This window comes from Phyllopteryx taeniolatus, chromosome 16 (assembly GCF_024500385.1).
Source record: "Phyllopteryx taeniolatus isolate TA_2022b chromosome 16, UOR_Ptae_1.2, whole genome shotgun sequence".
Lineage (NCBI taxonomy): Eukaryota > Metazoa > Chordata > Actinopteri > Syngnathiformes > Syngnathidae > Phyllopteryx > Phyllopteryx taeniolatus.
Genome location: NC_084517.1, coordinates 18,612,650 through 18,634,112, shown reverse-complemented (window position 1 = coordinate 18,634,112; position 21,463 = coordinate 18,612,650). Strand labels below are relative to the sequence as shown.

The 21,463-nt window shown below is 42.2% G+C and overlaps 1 protein-coding gene across 1 annotated transcript in view; it reads left to right on the top strand.

Moving 5' to 3' along the window:
- LOC133466344 (inactive phospholipase C-like protein 2) overlaps nucleotides 1-21,463 on the top strand; it is a 113,944-nt gene that overhangs the window by 44,183 nt on the left and 48,298 nt on the right. The window contains exons 13-22 of the mRNA XM_061749932.1: nucleotides 174-380; nucleotides 847-941; nucleotides 1,049-1,191; nucleotides 1,555-1,710; nucleotides 1,791-1,842; nucleotides 2,180-2,290; nucleotides 2,415-2,535; nucleotides 3,079-3,276; nucleotides 11,021-11,190; nucleotides 11,302-11,587. Of these exons, the coding sequence (XP_061605916.1) occupies nucleotides 174-380; nucleotides 847-941; nucleotides 1,049-1,191; nucleotides 1,555-1,710; nucleotides 1,791-1,842; nucleotides 2,180-2,290; nucleotides 2,415-2,535; nucleotides 3,079-3,276; nucleotides 11,021-11,190; nucleotides 11,302-11,587 (1,539 nt within the window). The remainder of the gene's footprint in view (nucleotides 1-173; nucleotides 381-846; nucleotides 942-1,048; nucleotides 1,192-1,554; nucleotides 1,711-1,790; nucleotides 1,843-2,179; nucleotides 2,291-2,414; nucleotides 2,536-3,078; nucleotides 3,277-11,020; nucleotides 11,191-11,301; nucleotides 11,588-21,463) is intronic.

Below are 21,463 nucleotides of genomic sequence, written 5' to 3'. Positions count from 1 at the left end.
AATCTTTTAGAGACATCCGATCATCGCACCGCTGCTGATTTTGATTGGAAGGGAGGTTAGTAGGTATGTGTGTACCCAACTTTAAACAGTTCAAATACACCAGCGCCATCGGTGTGGGAGACACGTCTCCACGCTAATGCTTGGGCATAACGGTGTTTGCCTGTCGTCCTTAGGGCCGCGTGCCTTTCCTGGTGCCAGACAAGGTGCTATGGCCTCAGCTGTGCGAGGCCATCAACATGAAGTACAAGGCGGAGGTGCAGAGCAACCGCGGCCTCTCCGAGGAGAACCTGGTCTTCCTCGCCCAGAAGGCTTTCGGAAACTCCAGCAACAGCATCGAGGACGACCGCAATATGACGATGACCTGGTCACAGTTTAACAGAGTCAGTTTCCTTGTGATTTTCGCTCTCCGCAGCCACAACGTAACGACTTGTACTCGAAACTCCTCATGGGTTTTTTTTTGCCCCTTCCTGGTCGCCTTTTCCCAGAGGCCCAAATTACTAAACCATTAGAGAACCATTTTTGTTTTCCATTGAGTGCCGAATACAGCCTGTACTCGCACGCACAGACGTATTTGTCATGCTCTTTTGCAGCACCCCCCGTGGCGTGCGAAATGAGCTTAGTCCTCATCTTAATGGCTCTGTTTGTCCACACCGTGAAAAGACACAGCCTCATTCTCCATTTCACAAAGCCGGCAACACATTACGACAATTACGCATCATTCGATTTACGACGAGAGCCCTCGCCACAAACAAACAACACGCACCATGGATTAGGATTTCTTTGCGCACAGTGGCAATTTTTGTGGCAAATGTATTGCAATGTGGATTTCACGCTTTATCTTGTCAGGAAAGCTTGCCCGGCAGGAACTTCACATTTTGGCAATGGTTCGACGGCGTGATGGAGCTGACGAAGAAGCATCTCAAGCCGCACTGGAACGACGGGTGAGCGCACAGGAAAATGTACTTCTGCTTACACCAAATTTACAATAGCTGGCCTAAAGATATACTCGAATAATGCTCTCTCTAACCCTTTTTTTTTTTCTCTCAAGAGCCATCCTGGGCTTTGTGAACAAGCAGCAGGCTCAAGACATGCTGATGTCCAAGCCAAACGGCACCTTTCTTCTGCGCTTCAGCGACTCCGAGATCGGCGGGGTCACGATTGCCTGGGTGGCGGAAAACCCCAACAAAGCAGGTATGAGGTACAAATCACGTTGAATGGGTGCAATCTCTGTTGGAGATTACAGAAGCGAAAAATAGACAAACTGTAGTGTTTTGATTGACCAACTTGTGGTGGTTTTAGAGGGGAATACAAGCAACTGCTTCTGTACTGCCGAAACTCAAAGGTGGCAGCCACCGCTTAATTTTGACCCAATTATTTTGCGGCAGTAAAAATTGAACATGGACGCAGTCGGCCGGAGGCACAATTCATGCTCAATTACTATACTGCCTAAATGGACTGCAGTAGAAAAGTAATTAAAATTAAAAACGTAATGTACTTGGAAATGAAAATTGAAATGTACTTGGCAAAATCCAACGGGCGTGGTCATATTTCCAGGGGAGCGAATGGTGTGGAACCTCATGCCCTACACAACCAAAGACTTCACGATTCGCTCTTTGGCCGACCGCATCAGCGATCTCAACCACCTCCTCTTCCTCTACCCCGACAAGCCCAAGGACGACGTCTTCTCCAAGTATTACACCCCTCCGCTCTGTAAGAGGCGCCGTCGTAGCTTCGTTTTCCGGCCTTTCTATGTCCTGAAAGCTCACAATTGTTCTTTCTTCCCCGTGCAGCCAAGGCGGTGGATGGATACGTGAAGCCGCAAATCAAACAAGTGGTGCCTGAGTGAGTTGCCGCCTTCCCTTCCCTTCCTTCTAGTTACCCGTCGGATATTGGCTCCTGCATTACAGATGAGCAATTACTTAGCTGTTACAGTTGGAGGAGGCCAATTAAGGATGGCGAGGTGCTCCTGAGCGAGCGTGTCCTCCGCTCATCATTAGAGTTAGCCTCGTTAGCCGCCGAGCGCCGCGCCGGCCGTCGTTTCGCCGTAATGATGCAGCGGGGCACGGAACTCGGAACGCTGTGGATAGTTGCTTAGACGACCGCCAGGACCAAGGACTCATTGCATGTATTGTGTGTGTGGGTGTGTGGGTGTGTGGGTGGGTGTGTGTGCCCTTCACAGGTTTACAACAGCCAATCCGGATCCAGCAAGTGGGAACCCGACCTACATGGATCACGGTGCCTCTCCGGCACCTGTCAGTCACCCTCACACCTACGGCTTGTACCCACCAATGTGAGTCACCGCGCCGCATGAATGACGACACGGGCGTGATTAACGCTATAAATACAATGTCAAAATTTGAAAAACCTCAAATGAAAGCGGACAAATCGCAGCGTCCTGTACCTCCTGCGTGCAGGAGCGAATCCATGCTGGACCCGGAAGGAGAATTCGACCTGGACGACACCATGGACGTGGCGCGGCACGTGGAGGAGCTGCTGCGACGGCCCGTGGAGAGCCACTGGGGCAGCCAGCAGTCGTGACCGCACCCGCGCCAGCAAGCGAGCAAGCAACCAACCCTGCCTCTCTCCCCTTGACATTTCTCATGGTTTTAATTCCAATCATCTCGTCTGTTTTGGCCTCTCCCTCCAGCTACAATGTGAAATGTTAATAACGGTTGTGGTTTTATTTTATTTTTCCGCGTGAGAGCATGTGACTCTTCTCTTTTAGGTTTTATTATTTGTGTCTGTAAGTATTTGTGCAAGGTTTCAATGCAAAACCTACAGTGTTACAGTATTAGTTTAAAAAAAAAAAAAGGAAAAGAAAAATAGTGTTCAGTTGGCAGTGTGCATGCATTCTGTTGATTTTAACACACACGCTACTGTACAGAGACCTTTCTGTTTTATATCTCGGCTTTGAATGAATGTTGCCATTTGGGGAAAAAAAAACAAAAAAAACTGGAACTTTACTCACGAGCTTTTTCTTGTTCCAGCAAAAACTCGCACGCACAAAAACTGGCTCCACAGTCCACGCACACATCCACGCTCGCTCGCCCTTTCGGATACGTTTACTGTACCAGCTAAAACCTCGCCGGGTGCCTTTTGGCACCTTCGTCTCTTGTACAAGGCTGTTTGTTCCCCAAAATGGGAGACGCTTTTCAACAACGCTGCCTGCTCGTCCTCTCAGGTCCGCCCCACACATGCCTCGCACCCTCAACCCCTCCTCATCAGTGCTGCCTTGCCTTAGTCCACATCTCGCAGGGCGCCATTTTTTCACTTTCTGTATAAACGGTAACGACACACAAATGTGGCACAAAGTCCACCTAGCCATGGATTTACATGACAGTGCCATTCCCATTTGTTTGCTCCCATGTGATGGCATACAAGTACGGAATCTGGAATGGACCAGTTTGCGGCCTAAACGGGCTGTCGTAGAAGTCGAAATCAGCTAGGAAGTGGCGTCCAATTGACAAGGCTTAACCGTAAACATTTGTTTGATCATCGCATCTTCCTAAACGGGCTGCCGTCAAAATCTGATGTGGGCCAAAAAGGTATGAAATCTGGAATCCACCAGTGTGCTGCCTAAATGGTCTGTCATTGAAATCAGAATCAGCTAAGACCACTATTTTGTTTCCAAAACAAAAATGGCAATAACCCACCAGGGTCTCCCTTCATTTCAGCCTGACTACTTTGCCGCCTAAGCGGGCAAAAATGTCGTCGGGATTAAGAATGACAGCAATTCGACAAGGTTGCGATTGACTGCAAATTGCCCGCTCTAGGAATGCAAAGTGGCATCGTCGTCGGCATATTTGTGGCAGCACCCCCAGCTACAGTAGAAATGGAACGTGAAAGCAACCTGTCGTTGGCGCAATTCATTTTCATTCATTTTCAAATACTATACTACCTAAACGGGCTGCAGTACAACTCCAAGGTGGCACTAACCAACTAAGAGTGTGATTAATTTTGGCCCAATTATTTTGTTGCCATAGAAATCAGAATTTGTATAATCAACCGGAATGACAAGGGTCAGATTTATTTTCGCTAGTTTGCTGCCTGAGGGGCTACGATGTGATTGACATGTTAGATCGCTGCATCATTGGTTTGAATGGCCCTCTGAAGACTTAAAAAGTGATAAGAAAAAGATTGACTTGATTAAGACAAGTCAATGTTGTGTAACATTTAATATTTCAGGTTTTTTTTTTTTTTTTATTGTTTACGTCAATTACTCCCTTGAAAATTCACATTAAAGTTATTCAGGCACTATAAATCGGAATCGGGCACTTGGAACTGCAGTGTAAGTTCAACCTGATTTGCAGTTGTGGCGATATCCTGCCTTGGTTGGGTTCCGCGTGAAAGGAAAAGGTGACGAAATTTACCCATGCAGCCATTTTGCTGGATCTCTGTGTGAAAAGATGCCATGACACTCAATGGTTGTCAAACCTTTCACACAAAGTACCACCAAGCCAATCTAACATTATGCACAGTTTCAACAGTAATAATTGTAATTGTACTTAAATAATGATTCAACGAAAATGTATTGCACATAAAAAAGTTAAATCAAAAAAATTTGACTTCAACAAATGTTTAAAAACAAAGCGTTCCGAAAGGTTTCATGCAAAAAAAAAATACTGTAATGTAAATTTTAAAGGCAAAATAGCACTCCAGAATATTGTACTTTATAAAAAAAAAAAACATTCCATAATGACATGATTAAAAAGAATTAAGCAGGTTTTTTCACACTGCATCAATTGATTGAAAGACCTCACCTTGCTCGCCTTGGCCACTTGGGGGCAGTATAAGTCAGACTGATATGCTGCTCATCAGTACGGCACTAAGATAAGTCGTTCTTCACAGAGGATAAAGAATATTAAGACTAAGTTCTGTTATATTGTCTTTCTACATGCATTGCTGCACCATTTGTGTCGCACCGCAACATAGATGCTAATTAGCATTAGCATGTGGTTGTTTGAAATACGCCAGGTGTCATTTCAGTTTTATGTTTAATTTCTCACTAAACTTGAAAAGGGAGTGGCATCAAGAACAGCTTGAGGCCCCTTTTTAAAAAAAATAATAATAATAATTTGCCACAGTGCATGCGTTGAGTTCACTGCCACCATACAACGCTCTATCACAACATTTTGCTCGCAAGTCAAAGCAAAGAAATCTTCCGTCTTTACCGTACTTTGAGAATCACCGGTGTGTCACGCGCGGTTCGGTTACGGTCATTTTGTTTACCGTGAAATACAGACACTTACATCCAGACTAAACTCGAAGTGGAATAATTGTCATGGCCTGTGTTGTTTAATAAACATGTATACACTTTACTGTATGTAGTGCGTCGGTGATGAAAGACACACAAATAGCCTCAGCCTCAGGAATGCATTGCTCTGCTCCCGACACATGATGTATGTGAATATAGGAATATAGATTTCATTTGTCATCTGCCGCCCTCCTCGCATCGCTGACTGAACAAAATGACTTCAATTCAATTCTGGCGCGTTTATTCGTTTCACATCCTCGCCTCGACGTGTAATTCTTCACTTTTCTCACTCAGAGCTGTTTTGTAACCTTTGTGTCGTCGCCGTGTTCCATGTTTGTGCTTTGGAGGATTTTCCGGAGAGAGAAACACAGAGGAGAGGAACATGAAATGAAGAGAATTTTAAAAAAAAAAGAAAAAAAAAGATGTTTTTAGGATTTCAACCGGAAGACTACTACTTTATTTTTTCAGTTCAAAGTCTCGTGTGGATGTCTTGAGTGCAACTTTGTGGGTATTTTATAAAAGGGATATCTTTGTTCATATAGTAACATTCAAAACTTTTTTCAGACACATTTTTACAGTCAATTAATAAAATAAAATTAAGGCACATTTAAACACACAAAGTAAAATACAAGAGGACATGAGAAATTTATGAAAAAAAAAACAAGGATTTATGGATTGTTTTAATTGCTACCTTGTTTAATAATTCTATGTTTTAGAAATGATGCTGTTTTTTTAGTTTTTTTTAATAAATATACTGTATAGTCCCCAAATATAGTTATGTTATTATTTCATTTATTTACAATGTAAATAAATAAAATAAAAAAATTCAAACATGTTTTCTCAAAAAAAAACAATCCATCATTAATCAATATAATGCATTAATCATACTTGCTTTTTATGGAGCGCAGTGGGTGGGCCCAACGTGGCTACTTCAAAAAGTAAAAGGTTTAAAATACATTTTTAGTTGTGGATTGATTCCATGATTTCTTTTGTAACTTGAATAGTTTTATTTGTTCTGCGCTTTCATTTCAGAGTAAAATGAGAAATTGAAGTTAAAAAAAAAGATGGTGTTATAAAACGTGTGACTAGTAGGATATTCAATTTACATATAATTACATCTATGTGGTCCGCGTTGTCTACGTTATACACACACTGACCAAAAGAAAAAGAAATCTGGATTTACTGCCTTTTTCTCAAAACCACCGCGAGCAGCACCACTCTGAAGTCCTCTGCTGCCTCCTAGTGGACATAAAAAATATTTTTCTCTTAAATGCCAAACAGCTGACCTCGAAAATGCCTGAGGGGATGCGATAAGGAGCATTCAATTACAATTTGAATAATGAATAATAATTAGGAGTCTATAATTGTTGTGTTGTGTCAGTGAAGTTTTATTATTTTGACATTACCTGCAGGCATGTCACACAAAGTGAAATAATGCAGCATTAATTTAGTTAGGAATTGGAGTGTGATTGTGTTGACTTTTTTCTTCGAAAATGGGGATTACAACTTGAGTAACCGGTATTAAATGTCAAGTAATTAATCAATTATTATTGAAAATCTAATTTAAATGTTATTGTATTTCTTGTATTTTGACGTTGTTATTGCTATTGTTTTAGTTTCCTGTCATGGCATCACCAATCAGATTTACTACTTCCACGTTATTTGTGAATTTTGAAGATATGTCGTGATGTATTAATAATCATAGTTGTCTTTGTAATTACATCTTTTTTATTAACTGGGGAATTACTCAACACACGCTGTGGGACTCAACTCGGTTAAGTTATGCACACTAATTACCATACAAATGTAAAATGAATGTTTTTTATCTCAATAATCAAACATTTGATGACTTATTTTTTAATGTTTCTTTAAAATCTATATTTTTATATTATGCTCGTTCCAGCTACTTGTATTAAATAACAAATAAATGAAGAAAGAAAATTCGGCAGGCCCTCAAAAATGTCTGTGTACAGGTTGTCCTCGGTTTACGACATACGGTTTCGAAGTTACGAACGGAGCGCAACTCGCAGCGTCGCTCAGATCCCGTCGTACTTACGGTTACGCACAAATTCGGGTTACGTCGCCCTCGCAGGAACAGAGTTCCGTCGTAAACCGAGGACTTTGGACTGTATTCTTCTATTTGCGTTACCTCTGCCTACCACTAGATGTCAGTAAAACACAGTAAATCAAACTCGGGGTTTTTTCGCTTTAAGAGGAGCTGAAATCATTTTTACCTACCAAGTCGATACAAATATAATTATTGAAAGCGGCACGCTAGCATGAGGATTAATAAATGAAGCCATTTTTTATATATACACTAAGAATATTACATGGAATGCCAAAGCAATGTATAGTGTTTAAATGTTCCTTCAAGGCAACAGTCCATTTAGTCATGTGAATAATAAATGGGGGCCACACAAAACAATGTAAACAATGTAAACTGTTGTTTGCCTCTAAAGAAAAAATGACATACTATGTGTATTTTTATCCATTAGCCCTGCGATTGGCTGATGGCCAGGCAAAGAATTACTTTTGTATTATACAAGGGTTTGTTCTGTCGAAATGAAGCTCCTTCCCCTTACTTCATCATAGTTCCTTGACAGAAATTGACGCTAAAGCAATACTTCCAGGCAGGAAAATAGCATGCTCTAATATTGAACTTTCTAAAAACAGAGAGTAATCACATAATTAAATAGAATGTAAAGAATTAAACACTTTGTGCATCGTAATTTAATGGTGCAATCCAATTCATTGGGCTCCTCCTTCTGGTGTGCCCACCCTGGCCGCCAGGGGCAGTATAATACAGACATGCAGACACAATCAAGAAGTCTAATCTTCTTTTACTACTGTAAGTGTCTCAGTAAGATGCTGGAATATTGGTCATTTTTCGCAGATGACAAAGAATATGCCTTTGAGTATTGTTTTATTATCTGACTACATGTGTTTCCTCACCGTTTGCTGTTCAAATATCCGTTGCTTGAATCCGGCTGACTTTCTCGCTGAATCTGGTGACTCTCCAACTCATCTTAGTGACTTTTCCCCCCCTCTCATAAGTAACCAGCGACAAATCCAGGGTCTTTTGGGGGGATGTTTTGGAGACATGAAAGCACGTATCACTCTGCAGTTACGAGCAGCTCCCCTTGCTCACGTTCTCCGTCTCACTCGGTGGAGGAAAGGGGGACCTTGTTTTCGCATCTGTGTGAAAACACACAGCGATAAAAAAAGAAAAAAAAAAGAAGAGAAAACAGCTCACAATAGCGGCTCGGTCCCAACACCAATCGGTTATGTTAACGAGCCAATCAATAGATTCGGTTCGTCCGTGAATGTCACAATGGTCAATGGTCTTTTGATCAAATTTCATCATCTAAAATTTAATGATGCGTATTCAATTGCAGTTCTAATAATTATTATCATTTTTTTTTTTACTCATTTTTTCTCTCCTACAGCGGCCATTGAAATCCGTTATGCAAACGAGGCTACGACATCATCTCGCGAACAGCCAATAGCTACTTTCCTTACTGAGGATTTGGCAACAATGCTTGAAGGGTTCTAAATCCGCGACTATCGGTGCAAACCGTTAGCACGTCACTGGCGTTTTCCGTTATATGTTAGCATCAAGCGAGCGGCCTATTCTTAAGCCAACACCGTTTTGCTCTTTTAAAGACACAATGCGTGATTCTATTTGTTTGCTGTTTAGTTTGACAGTAAACTTCAACCGGGAGATGCGATCAACATCTTGAGGCCGCTTTTTGGAAGAATTATTCACTATTTGTCTGCGTAAAAGCAAAATATCTTCCGAACGACGGCTCGCATCTGGAAATACTCTTCGGTCCGGTGGCTCTAAGTGCGAGCGGTTGTTTGTTTTACAGGATGACCGGCAACACGTCGTTTTTCTCGGCAAAAGTCAGCGGGCAAAGGCTCCAGCTCACCTGTGACCCGAATGAGGACGAGCAGTCGAAGACGGCTGGACGGATCGATGCCAATTCGCTGATTGATGCCATGTTTGAAGTCTCAGAGGCTGAGAACATTCAAAGCAAGACCATTTTCATCCAAAAAGAAGAAAAAAAAAAGAGAGAGAGAGAGATTTTCCTTTGTTTTTTGGTGCTGACAAAGCTCACTCCCTATTTTAGCTCCAAATGATTTCAGAGATGCTGGCTGACAATACGTATAATGTATCATATGATGACAATAAAAAAAATACATACGGCGAAACTTCAGAGTTTGACAAAATAAAAACCTTTTGACAACTTTACATCTGCAACATCCTTAGATGAGACCCACAAAGTACACTCAGTAACTTTTTTTTACAAAAAAAAAAAAAAAAAAAAATCAGCTAGCTTAATGCTAAGATATATTGCAAAACACCATAGACGGGCTCACGAAACTAGCATCGATGTCGCGGTAATTACAATCTTTTACACAACTTGTACTTGAACGCAAACGGTAGCTTGACAAGTGCTGATTTAATGCGAAGGACAGAGACGTAAATTCCATTTGCAGTGGAGTGGTCACTGCTGCACTTTGTCCAAAAAACACCAAAGAAAAAGCAAAATGATAATCATTTTTGTGTGCTTAAGGGGTACATCTTGTGAAATTAAAGCGCGGCAGCTGGTGCCAGGGCTTTTAAAAGCGCAGCTTTTGTAAATAATTTCTGACAATCCATAATGCATGAGCCAGGAAAGCCAGCCGCTTCTTCCTCATATTCATACGTCATAACTGCGTGCCATCGTCACATTTTGTCACATTTGTATCTCGCGCGTGTAATTCAGGTCTCATTGAGGACGTTTGCAATGTTGTGGCTGCACATGGAGCCACTTATCACCACCGAGGCCTACGTCCTGCCTCCCGGGAAAACCTGGGAAGGCGACCTTTAACCCGTGAAATACCCGCCCCCCGCTCCCAGCAGATAGCGCTGACCTCCGAAGCGTAATTACCACGATCGGTTACAATGATAACGATAAGTCACGTGCGCTTGTCTTAATTTCTTCCTTTCCGCAAAATGGTGGCGATTGAAGCGGCGGACGCAAAAATATTGGGACAAGAGCCAGTCAGTTTGCTTGGAACAATATTTGAATATCTTAAAAATTCGAATAGATATTAATGAGAACATGTCGAACCAAGTCCCACCTTGAAAATGTTTATAATTGCCTATAATATTAATTTAAACCCTAAACATACCACAAACTATGTTTGTATGATGCCAAAACACTGTTGATATCATTTCAAAGTTATTTTACAATATTACTCTTCAAAATCAATAGTAAAAAATAACTATGTACTCATAAATAGTACCGATATCTGTCTACGTGAGTACAAATACTTTGTTACTGTGCTTTACTCGGGTATTTATTTTTCTGGGGACATTACCTTTACTCCCTAATTTACTCATTTCCAATTTTTTCTCCACAAGTATCTGTACCTCTACTCTCGTACAAAGTGTGAGTACTTTTTTTCCCTTTACCTCTCGAAAAATAAATTCAGACTCACAGTACTGATACCTGAAAAATCTACATAAGTACAATTTTGTACAACTGCAAACTGCAACTGTTTAAGTACTTTTTTTCACCTCTGGAAAAATAAAAATAAATAATACAGTACGTATATAGTACCTATATCCCAAAAATCAGTAGAGTTACTTCCCACTGGAGCTGCTTCACTTTGCGTGGTGAGCACATTGCGCGCGCACGTCGGGCACGAGCGGCACCGTGCACACGTCGCGCTCGTGCCCGCGCAGTCTTGAATTTGTCCCGCGGATGCACGCGCCAGCGTGTGCGCGTGTGCGGTCCCGTTTCGGAACGAGCACAAGCGGACGTAGCTCAGCTCGAAGGCTCGGAAACCTCCGGACGGCTTCCGAGTTGCGGGTTTGTCGCCGGGAAGGAGCGGAGTGAGGAGAAAGCGGCGCACCGGCCGGCCGGCCGCCTGTTCCGGGCACCTTCGTGAAGTCCGAATCGCCCTTTTGTGTGTGTGTGTGTGTGTGTGTGTGTGTGTGTGTGTGGATTAAAAACCCAAATGGGCCGCTGCCGTGATACCGCGGAGGTGCTTGTGTGAACCATGGCGGGGCTCCACACTTCTTCCGAGGCGTCTGGACATTTTCTGGACTTGAGCCGGCCGACGCAAGCCTCCCTCGACGGCGGCGGAGGAGGAGGAGGCGGCGGCGGCACCCGGCCCTACTTGGAAGTGTCGGCCGGCGCCGCCCGGGGCTTCGCAGCCCAGCGGGTGTACAGCAACGGCCGGTACCTGGAGCACAGCAGCCCGACGGTAGGCGCTCGCAGCCGGGAGCCGTCCACGGAGAGGAGCCAGGGAGGAGCGAACACACCTTGCGGCATCATGAAGGTTGGTGGGCTCAAATGTTGTCTCAAGGTGACACCTACATCACACCCTTTGGCCATGATGTGCGCGATCCCAGCTCCAGAATAAACCGAGCTGGCTGCACTAGCCACAAAATTGTACTCAAGTAAGACGACCGTATACTTCGCAATCATATCATTCAATCGAAAGTAAAAAGTAGTCCCCCCAAATAATCGCTTAAGTATACGGCGAAAAAAAAAAAAAAAAAGTACTCAAGAGTAACCGTGACTCACTTGTGATTTTATTTTCTAAATAGTAATGACAAATATGCAAAACTATACAATCGGACTTTCAAATTCAAGTGGAAGAAAGTGCTCTTAAATCAACTTTGTTTACACACGTGAAGCAGCACAGTAGGCTCTCTGTAGTTAAATATATTCCATTATATAATACTGTATATAATCTGATTTCGGGCTACAACTAGCAATTATTTTGATCATCAAATAATCTGTCAATTCATCGACGAATCGGATGCATTATTTTAAAATCTCCATCCCATCCATTTATTTCAAAACAGGACATTATTTCAAACTGACAGTGCAGAAAATGAACATAAATTGATTAGGATTCAGTTAACTGGTTTGCTACGTAACATCAGAAAATAGGCAAACATGATCATTGTTTGTTTCACGGAGGACAACAGAAATCGGAGAATATTTACTGATGAGAGCCTCAAATTCCGAGGATTTGGACAATTTCAAGTTAAACAATTTCTCTAAACTTTGAATCGTTTTTCAAAGTAGTTGTTGAATAATTTGATAACCGATTAGTTGTCGATTAATCGATTAATTGTGGCACCTCTAATTTGATTATATTGAACTTTGGCAGGTAGATTCACCCACTGACATCTCTTTTATGACTCAAAAACGTCTGCCAACTTACATCTTTATCTTCAGCGCTGCGCATACATTGTGGATCGTTTGTTTCCTTTTCTTTCTCCATGCTCCTTTTGAACGCGCAAACCCTTTCTACTACTAGGAACAGAGAGCTCAAACAAGTCCGAGTGGATCGGACCAAATGCGATTTGCATTCATGTGCTGTGGTTGACCTGCTGCTTTTATTCCAGAGAGCCTTATATTTAGCAAACACAGACCGAGACAGTCTCTTGTATGTTTCTCATGTACTGTACCTATTGGAACTAGATAGCACAAGCAATAAATAAATAGTGTTAGAAAAAAAATACAAGCAGAATCTAGCCCAATGTCACAGAGTAAAAGTGTTTCTTCTTAACAAAAATACTGAAAGTAAAAAGCAAATCGCTTTAAAGATACAATGACAAGAAGAATTGATCCAAAAAGAATACATATAACAGAGTAAATGTAGCTTGTCACGACCCACCTCTGAGAATGAATACCCTACTTCGAGTAAATCGGCTGAGAAGTTGGCCACTCACACTATGCATTCATGAGACATTCTGCACAAGTGAAGACCATTGCATCATTAATGGCAAGAGCTCCGCAACAAGAAAAACAAGCCACTCATCAAGTCCTTAAGAACTCTGTTTTTACACAAACAGTGTATACACATCAGAAGGTCCTGAGAGGAGGGGTTCCCTCACTTTTTTTCCAGCTCAAGAACCAAATTTGAACCCAAATTTAGCAAAACATCATGTATATATTGCCACAACAGACACTTATGAGTTCAATTTATTACAACAAGGTAAATCAAAAAAGACAATCGTTTGTGAATCGTGTTATTGGCCAGAGGAAATGATCCAGTTTCACTCAGTTGCAGATAACATTATTATTTAAGATCCCTGTGTCTGTTTTCCTTAAGTATATTAACTGGTTGGAAGAAAATCTTTAGTACAAATCTTTAGTTAAAAAAAAAAAAAAAAATCTATTTTTTTTCCTGGGCTGGAATGGATTAATGGCAATTCAATTGATTTCAATGGGGAAAATTGATTTGATATGCAAGTAGTTGAGTTACGAGCTTGATCGCTGAACGAATTAAACTCGTAAGCGAAGGTACCACTGTTTTATTTAAGATCTCTGTGTGTGTAAGTATAATCCCTTTTTGATATATATATATATATATATATATATATATATAGAGGCTAAGATTTCACACTCGATGAGAACATTGGTGAGTAAATTGCGACAAGATCATCATTATTTCAGTGTATACAGTACCTGTATATTGTTTATGACGATTTTTTTGTTTGGTGGTGTGCCGTGAGATTTTTCTCTCTTCAGTAAAAGAGTGCCTTGGCTCAATAAAGTTTGGCGAACACTGCAATGTAGTATGCAACATACTCTTAGGAAACTGTTTTCCAAGTCATCACAGTTTGATTATTTGTAATGAGTAAAAGCCGTTACACCGTTATTGGCCGTTACAATTTAGACTCATTAAAAAAAAAGTTTAGTCCTATAAAGCTCTATGTGCTGAGAGCTTCTTCATTAGTACTGTGAGTTCGTTCCTCTGAATGGGCTGTTTTTTTAGGTGATTGCTATTCATAGACGAGCACATGCAGTACTTTGTTGTTGTGATGATGTTTTTCACATTGGTCACAGTAAATAGGAGGAAACAAAACACAGGAATTTATTGTATAATTTTTTTGTCTGTAACAAATGTTCTGGTTATAATACCGGCCCACGGCGAGGCGTCGTTCCAAGTCTACGGCCCTCGTCGGCGGAACAGCCTACCGGAGGACGTCAGTGCCGCAGAGAAGATTGATATTTTCAAAGAGAGGCTCAAGAACCAACCTTTTAGTTTGGTATTTAACTGATAATGAGTCGCTTGTTTTATCCATCCATCCATCCATTTTCTGAGCCGCTTCTCCTCACTAGGGTCGCGGGCGTGCTGGAGCCTATCCCAGCTGTCATCGGGCAGGAGGCGGGGTACACCCTGAATTGGTTGCCAGCCAATCGCAGGGCACATAGGAACAAACAACCATTCGCACTCACAGTCATGCCTACGGGCAATTTAGCGTCTCCAATTCATGCATGTTTTTGGGATGTGGGAGGAAACCGGAGTGCCCGGAGAAAACCCACGCAGGCACGGGGAGAACATGCAAACTCCACACAGGCGGGGCCGGGGATTGAACCCGGGTCCTCAGAACTGTGAGGCTTAACGCTCTAACCAGTCGTCCACCGTTTGTTTTATACCTAATATTTATCTGTAGCTTTTTCTGTCATTCTTAATGAAACTAGCGTAAAGCACTTTATTCACCTTTGTCTGTGTGTCTCAGGGTAGTACTCCAAAGTAACTCTTTGTCCCTCTTCCACAGGGTCTGGGTGCAAGTATGTTCCCAAACCAAAAAGTATCAATCGTATTATAATAGAATCTGTGAGGTGAACACCGCAGTGACGAGCTATTGTACCTCTAAAAGTACAGCGCCGTCCTTCTATTCTTGCCCACTGCGGAGAGCTGCGTGCACGCATTCAGTCTGATCAGATCTTGTTCAGCAGCACCTGACACTCACTTCTTTGATAGGCCCATAATTGGATTCCCGTGGCGACAGCACTGGCGCCCTCAAACAAACAAGCTTGGGCAAAAACCTCAGCTTGCGCAACGTGCTGCTACTGCTCGAATGTCGCCAACTCACTGCAATCTCAATGCCGAGTTCTGCTCATTCGCTCCATCCCGATCTTCTCTCCAAACGCTGGGAAAACATTTCATCTTTACGCTAAAATTCTCAATCAGACTGCATTCTGAATGTGACTACTATTAAGTATTCATGTACAAATTCATCTGTGGAACACATTTACACACCACGGATACATCTAATAAAATATGCAGAGGTAACCTTTAGGACTTGACGTATAAAGCTGGTTTCAGACTGCATGGTACAAGTGGCACAATTATGATGTTTTTTTTTTGTTTTTTTTGCTCTCAAGTGGCATAATTGGGATATGCTCCATGAAAATAGAAAAAAAACACTTAAAAAAATAGCTAGCTGTAAACCTAAACTACAGCATAGACCATCAAATATGATGTAAAATTGCGTCCGTGATTAGATGGATGTCGTTTTGTGCCAACTTGCTCGTGTGTTTGAGTGCAGATTCGGGTAGAGGTGAAGGCCTGACGTTTTTTCGGCGGGAGTGACGCCAATGAGCGATGACCTCATTACCTGCCCCGTGACATGCAAATCATAGCAAAGAGCGGAGCGTTAGCGTGTGCCCACTCGAGCGTCCGTCTGACTTTGCCGTCACTGTGGAGAGAGGCTGCGGCGTGGGCTGTGATGCGGCCCCGTTATGTAATCCCAACAGTGGACAGCTGCAAGGGCGACTCCAGTCTGGCTTCAGGCGACTGATTACGAGCACGTTCCGGCACGCCGACAAACTACTAATTTAGTGATGACAGCCTTGCCCTCAGAATGACCAAAAAGCATCAGATGCCTGTGTCCTATTTTTCTTCCCTTCTTCTTCCTCATGGCTAAAGCCAGAATTCCCACAGTTCCCCCGCTCCAAAGAGATGGAAGAAGTGATGCAATGCAGCCGCACTCCATTAGGAATAAACGATCGATAAAGATCTCACGGTTATCATCTTTCTCCATCTGAGGTCGTATCTGCCAGCCAGCTTTCCTTGCAGGGAATTGGATACAACTCATGCTTCAGCCTCATGAACACTAATGGGCTGGAGCAAAAATGTGCGCACTCATCATTTCAAGAGCATACTTGGATGCTTAGTAAGGGGACTGACAGAGTGAATCAGGTCAAAAGGACACATGGATTGCCCTCATAGGTCGGTTTCAGAAATGGGGGAACAGTAGGATTTGGTATCTGTCCCTTCAAGGTCCAGTCTCTGTATTTGAGCTAAGGGTTCAGGTTAGGCTTCCGGGTTATGGGTTAGGTTTATGGTTAGGATTAGTGGTTAGAGTGAGTGTTCAGGATATTTGTTTACGTTTCAGATTAGGGTTAAAGGTAGTAGTTGTGTTACGGTTAGGGATAAGTTTAGGGGGTTCTCATTGTAAAGGGTTCCAAAATATCCTTGGTGACCCGCTTTAAATGGGCTTGGTATAAGTCACAGTCGTTTAGGTTGCTTGGCTCGACAAGGGTGTCTGCTGGTTGGTTAACCTAACTGTCTCTTCCATTTTCTGTACCAAGTCATCTTTGTCATGTTGATCATTGGCAAGCCACAAGCTGTCTCACTAATATGAGGCCACGCTTATTTCGTAGCCATCCCATCTACACACTTTGTGCTGGTACTGATCCAGATTTTGCCACTTAAAGAGATTACAAACGCAGAACCTTTGAGGGTACCACTTCTCTAACAAGCGATTGTACCCATGAAAGTACAACCATGTACTTGTTTTATGGATAAAATCATTGAGCGTCGTACTCGCCAGATTGGAGGTGACATTCATCTTGAAAGCCAAAGGGGATGTGATCCCTGAAATGAAATCCCAGGGTTAGCATTTGTCAGAAAAACACAGATCCTTTTGCAATATCAGTCACAGAATGTGATGATTTGCTCATCATTTGGTAAGTGGTAAACAATGTTCCATTAATATGGTTTCAGTATGACTGGCTTTAGAACATTGTGCGTCTCTTAAAACCTGTCTGATACCAGGGTTGAAGGCTAGCTCAGCACCGTGTCCCTACAGCATGACTTCAGTCCAATCCTAACCCAGTAACTCTGATTAATATAGGATAATCATATCAGACGATGATGGTGATGAGAATTGGAAAGCGCGTCGCTCTACGCATCACTGCCTCTATCACAGGCTACACTAGGGAAAATGAGCTCTTCACCTGAATTTTAATTTAAACTAATGGAACCTGCACGGCAATATGTGAGCAATAGTTTTATTTCTCCAGCTGCAACGGCATCCCACAGTGAGCGCTGTAATATTTTTGGAAAACACGCGAATGCCATTTTGCAGAGGGGGCTGCGAAGGAAGTGGAATGTAGATTTTCAAACGTTTCAACTCGCTGGATCGCGGCCCCATTCTCTCAAAGCAACGTTTGATGCACATGTCTCTTACCCCAAAATTTGGTGAAGGTCAAACAACTCGCAGGGAATAGCTCAGAGTGTCCCAAATGCAATCCTGGGCTTCGTTCAAAGGTTAGTGTGGGATGTCGACATTACTTTTGATAGATCCTGCAAAAATGGTCAAATTGAAGAAAGACACATACAGATCTAAAACACTAATTTCTGAACCAATAACATAAAATTGGATAATTTTTTGCACCACACCTGATGATCTGTGACACTATTGTGCTGTGGCACAGTGGTTTCGGATCACTGATTTAGTGGACTAAATCATGGTTAAATCATTAGATCGTGGCCATTTGGCGACGAGGCTACCTATTTTTTGTTTGGCATTCTTTGCAAATTGCCTGGACACAACACAGTTAAATATTCTGTCGTGCCCTCAAGCGTGGCTATACTTAGTTAGCGTCATTGGATTGCCAAACCTTAATCCTTCCTCTTCTTTTATTCCCTCCGAGGATCATGACTTGATATAGAACTAATTGCTCAGGTGTCAAATTGCGGCTCGGTCAAAGAGAGGTTCGAATGGACACCGCCAATCTGCTGTGATGATGGGAGAAAGTGATGAGCACTTTGTTTTGATTAGAAGATGATGTTGGAATAGCCTTCACTGTCACAGTATTTCCGCCATTGACAGGACGTTGTTAGAGATGATTTCTGTGCAGATTTATCCACTCAAGATGTTTGTGTGCGCTGCGGACAGGACGAACAAGGTTCTGATGGATGAAGACGACAGTCTGACGTTCCACCTGGCTTCTCTGCGGCTTGTTTTTACTGCTCTCCAAACATACGGCGATTACTTTCAGTGGCTTTTCTTCTTTTTTTTTTCCTTTTATCGAGCAGTGAGAGACTGTGTGGAAAAGTAACTGTACATTAAAGCCAACGACCTGTGACAAGAGACGAAACAACTCGCATGGATCAAACCCCTTGCAGCGGAATTAAAAGATGTTAGTTGATCAAATGCAAAAAAAGCACTGTGAAATCTTGACTAAGGCTTGTTATTTCCCAAATGTACCTTATTTAATGAGCTCTATCCATCATTCATCCATTTTCAATAACTCTTATACTGTTTGGGTCACGGGAAGCTGAAGCCTATTCAAGCTGACTTTTGGTGAAAGGTGGACCACAACCTGGACAGTTGCCCGATCAATCGCAGGGCACATATAGAGACACAACCAATGTATTTATTCTGGCCCTTTTAGAAATTTAACATACATTCCTTGTTTAAACAAAACAAACTAATCCGTTCTTAATTATTCCTGCATCAATTACCAGTCGATCAATTAATTGAATTTCACGATGAGCCTTGAATGATTGCAAATCAACAAATCGATACAGTAGTGATCTACACCTAGTATCACTAACTCAGTAATTCAGTGCATTTAGACTGGATCAAGGAATAAATACCGGCATTTTCTCACACTCTTGCCACAATGTGTAACACTTGAGTTTCAGTAGGTATCAATGAATAATTCAGCCTTCATGTTATAAACAGAGCCTCCTCTGTTATGTCTCCACGTCCTCCTCCGTTCCAGTCCGGCGTGGTGGTTTTGTGTAAGTAACATTGAGTAGGCCTCATAATTTATGTTTCACCAAAGAAATATAGTAAATTAATTGAGGACTATAGCACCGGTCAATGAATTACAGCATATCATAGATACCCGGATACCATGCAATCTGTCCCTAATTGAGCACTTGTTTTCTGGACGGACGATTAAAAGTCCAATGAAAAGTATATGTTCACGTGCTTTTTGCGATGCAGATTTAGTTGTTGTCACATTTAGGAATAATGCTAACGAGGTAATATAATTCTCTTTGAATGTGAAAGGTGAGTGAATATGTCTTTGAGATAAATACGTGCTTTGAGGCGAGTATTAGTGGGGTTGTTTGTGCCATGAGCTGACAACAAAGTCCAATATTTCAACACAGAGGAAAGTAATAGCATTATCATCTGTTGAGTCATGCTAATAATACAATTATTTCAAGTACTTTTTAGATATGCAATTATCATTAGTGTGACAGCTTGACACACTGCTTTTATACGTATTTATGCTACCAGATAGCTGCAGCCATGAAAAAAGAGATGGCAACATTTGCTTGCTGTACGTTGGACTTGATTGCTTAATGGATTTCTTCGAGTGTGCCAAGGGCTCGTGCTAGATTATAAAAGCTCAACAACCGAAGAGTGCTTCACGCCTGGAACTGCCTGCTCTCCGCGTTGCCGTTAAAAACCCCGGGAAAGATTTAAAAGCAATCTAGAAGTCGTCTTTTGGAAGAAGTGATCTTCTTCGTCGGAAATACTGACAGTGACAGCTTCTGTGAAGCGGGTGAGGTTTGCAGGCAGCTGCTCTCCTCCCCACTGAATCTTTCATTGTCGCCCCCGTAACACAATGCGTCGCATCATTTCCACTTTTAGGGCCCACAGTTCTTTTTAGTTGCGGCTGCTCCGCTTTTAAGTCTTGGAGCAGAATCCATGCAAATCAGTTCCTCAGTCGAACAAAGCCAGGCCAGAGCTGGCGTCACCAATAGTTGTAAAAAAATCGGTCAACTAGCGACTCGTTGTGTATAAACCTTGCCAGGAATTCACAGATGGCGCCATTTGTCCTGGTTGCGTGGGGCTAATAGGAATATGCCCCAACATTTCCTTCAAATGTCATTCTTCCTGCACCTAACGGCATTGCCATTTCAAAATGAATTACCCACCAAGGAGAAAATGTATGTCTTGTCGACCTTCACTCAATCTAAACGCGTACCTGTACCAAAATACAATACAGTGGTACCATAGGAGTTTGTCAAATCAACTCTCCCCATTGAAATGAGTAGTAATGCCATAACTATATAACATATATATATAACATGCTAGTACAACTGATGTGACATCATACATGGGCAAACAAATTTGCGCACTTGCACTTGCAAATCAATGTTATGGAATACAGGCAAATTGTAACGGAAAAGTAGACTACACGGGCTAATAGTAGCTGCATCTGGAGAGAAGCAAAACCAATTTTGTCTTTTACTTTGATTGTTGCCTCACATGAGGTGCATTCAAGGAGTGCCAACAAAACAGGACATCTCAAAAGCACTATTAATAAATTAAACAACACCAAGATTTCACCAGATGACAACAAAGTAATACTTGTATTGCTTATGTATTGCTTATTATTGGAATAACGGATAATAGATTCCCCGAAAAATCTGCGAATGTGCGAATTCACGAATGCCGAACCGCGAATATGCAGGGCTTCACTGTATTTGACATTTTGGCAAGAGGATCAAAACGTGGACAGAAAAGATACTGTATAGCAACAAGGCCATGTGATGGCCACCAAGATAATAGCACCTACTTAATGTCCACTAAGATTGCTCCTATCCATCGCGGGACATAATTGTATGATAGTTATATGGTGTCAGAGCACTGTGATGCATTTAACTGGCTGCTAGATATCTGTGGCTGATTGTTCACCATGCGGACAGTTCAAGTTCACTATCTCGGAACAAACAGTTCTCGCTTCAAAGGAAGGCCTTGTATTCTGTGTTATAACCCTATAATCTGAGGAAATCCGGTAGTCTTCAATTTATTAATTTCTTTGGCGTGCATTTGTTTTTTTTATGGCGGTACCGTACTCGCTTGGGGTTGAAGCCGAAATGATGATCCATTCTCAAGCTGGTGTCAGCGGGCCGGAACCAAAGTTAACCTCACATACCGTACGTGCGGTGAGGTTTAGCAGAACTCCTTTGCTCTTCCCAGTTTGAATGCATGCAGCCCTTCCCAAATCTTGCACAGATGTTAGGACCTCTGTGCGCCTGGTTAGCTTTTGAAAGTACACACTCTTTCATCTGTGTGTTTGTGTGTATGTGTGTGTAGGTGTGTGTGTGTGTGTCTGTGTGTGGGTGTTTGTGTGTGTGCGTGCGCATGTCGCT